Here is a 4,489-nt window from a genome sequence, read left to right on the forward strand (position 1 = left end):
TGTATTTTAAGATTAAGAAAAACCTGACTATGAAGAAGTCTTGATAGTGACACTTACATGTAGGTTGTATCTAAGGTCTTACATCAAAAGATTATCTATTTAAAATGCAGTCTGGAAACACATCAAATGTATTATAGAAACACTCCTTAAAAAAAATCCCAAACCTCATAGATGCCATTAAACACCTGCAGTGATTTTGAGCAGCTTAACTCCAGCCTTAATTTTGACCTTAGGAGAATGCAATGAAAAAGTGACTCTTCTCCAGAAGCAAACAGAAAATTGAATTAGTCCATATATTGCTATAAGTGTTCGTGACACTGTATTACGTTGGCTTACTTTGTAGATGTTTATAGAGCCAGCCTATGTTGTTTGACTTTTGAGGGAAGACTAATAGGTGTGGTAATGGGGAGGGGGAATAGTAAGAGCACAAAAAAACCTTATGGTTAAGCCAAAACAGGGGTCATGCCTAGGGCATTTTATCTGCCCTGCTTACACACCCCCGGGGAATTGCATCTCAACAGTTGATTCCCTGTTAATCAATTCACATTAGTGCCTGCCTTTTAGTTTTCACTTTACTGAATTCCAGGAAAGAAGTTCTTAAACCAAATGCATGCTCTCTCTCTGACCTAGTCAGAGCTGTCGCATTTCAAGAAGAACTCAGCAGATTTTATTTGCTCTACCAGCTGATAAGAGACACCTTCATAAGTAAAGATTCATAGTCAGCAGACTCAACACAGAACAAGATCCAGTGGTCTGTTTACACAGGTCAGTAGTAATACAGGAAAGGACATTTATGGAATTATTTTTTCCAATCTATTTTCTGAAGCTACAGAGACTCACATTACACATTATTCTTCTGCTTCCCTTTAGTATTCATTGACAGTAAATAAGAAACTATGTGCTTGATAAGGAGACTTGCAGCACTTGCTATCATTCCGTACTTTTGTCAGTGAGGGTGTGTGTTTTTGCACTGTTCTTGCCACTTAAAGGCTAAAATTTAAAACAATTTCCTATTCACAAGTGAGAACCACTTTGGGGGTGGGAGATAGGAGAGTTAAGAACCTAGAAATAGCAAATAGCTCATTCACAAAAGCAGATCTGACTTTACATCCAAATCCTTAAGACCCATTGGCCAAACTATTCCCTAGCATACATGCAAATCTTTATACAGAGGATCATCAAAAATAAACTTTATTATCAAACTTAAAATTCAAACATTAAACATAAGATCTAGACACAAATAATACTGAAAACATTCTCAGACAATAACCATTTTAGGTAATTTGGATAAGTTGTTAGTTACCAGTTTCAAATGCCTTTAAGAATACTTCTTAATACATATACCATAATGAAATGTCTTCAAATGCTTAGCTGGCTAGCTTTCAGTAAGACTTTTAAATAGGGGAAAACTTATTTCTATAGAAATAACATTATCTAATTATGAATCAGAGACCCATAATTGTAGTGCTTGGGGAAAAAATATCATAGCCTTTTGAAATATTTAGAAGACATAAATAACTATTGTACATTTACAAGTTTAAATATTTAAAGGCCTTCATTACTATAAAAAGTTGCTATGTACACATTAGACACTATATAGAAATTCAGCCGGATGCAAGCACTGAACTCTCAGATTTGGCCGCTGAAACCTATGAACTTGGTAGGCAGATTGTCCACGGGGTACACTATGGGGCCCGTTTTCATTGTAGGAGGTCCATTCAGCAGCTGCCAGTCACAGCTCCTAGCCAGCTCCACTGTAAATATTTTTAGAAGGACTTTTGCAAACTCTTTGCCCACGCAGCTCCTCAGGCCTCCACCAAAAGGAATGAAACTGAACCTAGAGGAATCCTCTGGAGATGGAGACATGAAGCGATCCGGGTTAAATTCATCCTTATTGGTAAAGAGATCTGCCACATCATGGGTATCACAGATACTGTAAATAACATTCCAACCTTTAGGGATCTGGTAACCCTATCAAAAGAAGAGAAAGGAGACATGAAGCGCCTTGTGTTAAATAAGCTAAGTGTGAGCGCAGGACACATTGGTGCACCCCATCTCCCCTCCCGGCTTCCTAAGGCAGAGAGGCTACACCAACGCACTAGCACTTTGCAGGTGCTCCGAGGGTTTGAGCCAAAGCCCCACTTACATTTAGCTCAAGGGTCTTGAGTGCAATTCGAAATCCTCCAGGAACAGGCGGGCTCAGCCTGAGAGTCTCTTTGATGACACAGCCAGTGTACTTCAGCTGCTCCAAGACCTCCATGTCCAGCTGCTTCTCTTGGTTGGGACTGCACAGTAACCCCTAGAAAGGAAGATGCTGCCGTGACATGGAGCAGGCAGCCAGGGCTCCTGGCACTGCAAAGCAGGTGCACCTCAGCGAGTGCTGTTTTCCTGACACATCCTAAAAGTAGGGCACCACCTGAGTTGAGGGGAGCCCTGTCTGGGACACCTCTCCTGAAGGTACCTTCCCAGTGTCCCCTCCTGTGAAATCACTCTGGGTAAGACACACACCTTCACTTGCAGCTCTTTCCTCACTTTCTGCAGGACATCATGGTGGAGCCCTAGGAAGGCGATCAGTGATGTGGCAGCACTAGCAGTGGTTTCATGGCCCCCGAAGAGCAGCTCTGTGGCAGATTCCTTCAGCTCCTTATGCAGAGGACAAAGAAGGGATAAAACAGGGCTTGGACACTGCATCTCTACCAGGCCCATCCTACCACTATGTGCAACACTCCCAGACTGGAGTGTACCCTCAGGGGCCAGGATGGGCTGGGTGGTGCTTATGCTCCCTGTGGACATGGCTCCCCATCCAACAGCCTGGTTGCAGCCTCTGCACCCCAGTGCACAACACAAGCTGGTTTATTTCATGGGGAGAGGGATAACCTCCTGCTCTCTCCTTTTGGCCCCAAAAGATAAGTGAGCTGCTGACAGAGAAGCTGGGGAAAAGGGATGGATCTGACCCTGGGGAACCTCACCTGCATGTTGAGCTGCTCCCCATTGCCCTGTGTGTGCTCCATCAGCAGCTGCAATGCATCCTTGTAGCCACCCTCAGGCTCCTTGCAGGCCATCTTGGCGCGGATGTTCTCCTCAATCTTGGCATGGATGATGTTGCGTGCCCGCAAACCCTAGCCAGGCAGCAGGGAGAGCAACGTGGGACTTAGGCCGGGCTGCCATCCCTTCCTCCCACCCATTCCCCGCTGCCCTAGCAGCAGGAGCACCCCCCTCCTCCCGGCCCTCCAGGAGCCCTACCCGGTAGAGCCCGCTGAAGGGCACATCGATGGGGAGGGAGAAGAGGTTGCGGATCATCTCCTCGAAGGCCTCCACCAGCTGCTGCTCGCCGTCGGGGCTGGCCTGGCGGGGCTGGAAGCCCAACAGGATCCTCATGGCAATGCGAAACATGAGGCGCTTCACCTCGGGGTAGACCAGCAGGCAGGGCCCGGCGGTGCCCAGCCACTGCGCCAGGCAGGCGCTCACCTCCTCCTGGATGACGGGCACGTAGTGCTGCAGGGCGTCCCGGGAGAAGGCCCGCATGATCACCTGCCCGGGGGGACGAGGAGGAGGAGGAGGAAGGGGACACAGGCTCAGCCGCAGCGCCCGGGGCGGCCGCACCCGCTCCCCGCCCGCCGTCGGGGCCGTACCTTTTTGCGGTGCTTGTGCTGCCCGTTGTGGAGGTTGGAGAGGCAGCCCGAGCCCAGGATGGTGCGCACCGAGGCGGGCCACTGCACGGAGACGAGCCGGTGCTCGCCCAGCAGGATGTGCCGCACGTTCTCAGCGCCCATCACCCGCACCGTGGGCCGCCCGAAGAGGTGAGTCTTGTAGATGAAGCCGTATTTTCTGCGCTTCATCTGCAGGAATTTCCGCCTCTGGACAGGGAAGCGGGGGAGAAATAATAAACTAAATTTTAAAAAGGAGGAGAGGAAGGGGCAGGGAGAGCAGTTCTTTCCTACCTGGGCACGGGAGCCCGGCGAAGCTGTTGCTCATCCCCCTCCCCTGCAGCCAGAGGAGGAGCCGAGGCGCTTCTCCGCTCCCCGCGGCATCGCCTCGCCTTACCTGCAGCACCATCTGCAGCGTTTCCCCGAAAAAGGGGAGCCCCATGGTGCCCGGGGGCAACGGGAGCGGGCAGCTGGGGTCGCGGCCGCTTACGCAGTACAGGTCCCAGAGCTTGACAGCGGCCAGAAAGAGCAGCAGGGGCAGCAGGAAGGTGCACAGGGCGCTGGTGACCAGAGCGGAGAAGCCCATGGCTGGGAAGCGAGTCCAGCCCGGCCCCCCGGGAGCTCCGAGTGCGCGGGCCGGGCTCGCCGCAGGCCGCCTTTTATACCCTTCCCAGGTTGCTGCCCACCCTACCTTGGTCCGATAAATTAGTTCACTCAAAGTTCATCTTTAATTGCGGATTGCGGCCTGGCTCCTCCCCCCGAAATCTTTAACTGTTTGCTTTGCGCGACGCATCCTGCCCGCCGCAGACAGCCGCCGGGGCGGGAAAGGTGCTGCCGGGCGC

General features: G+C 50.5%; 1 protein-coding gene across 1 annotated transcript; it reads right to left on the reverse strand.

Annotated features, from left to right (window-relative positions):
* Positions 1–1,175: 1,175 nt before the first annotated feature.
* On the reverse strand, positions 1,176–4,423 carry LOC113481448 (cytochrome P450 26A1). The gene is made up of 7 exons (XM_026851092.1): positions 4,045–4,423; positions 3,633–3,857; positions 3,244–3,531; positions 2,970–3,119; positions 2,509–2,643; positions 2,147–2,299; positions 1,176–1,971 (listed from the first exon to the last, which is right to left on the reverse strand). Exons 1-7 carry the CDS (start codon positions 4,231–4,233, stop codon positions 1,630–1,632), a joined length of 1,482 nt encoding a protein of 493 aa, XP_026706893.1. The 5' UTR covers positions 4,234–4,423; the 3' UTR covers positions 1,176–1,629.
* Between the last annotated feature and the right edge of the window lie 66 nt (positions 4,424–4,489).

This window comes from Athene cunicularia (assembly GCF_003259725.1).
Source record: "Athene cunicularia isolate RWA chromosome 6 unlocalized genomic scaffold, athCun1 chr6_part1, whole genome shotgun sequence".
Taxonomy (NCBI): Eukaryota; Metazoa; Chordata; class Aves; order Strigiformes; family Strigidae; genus Athene; species Athene cunicularia.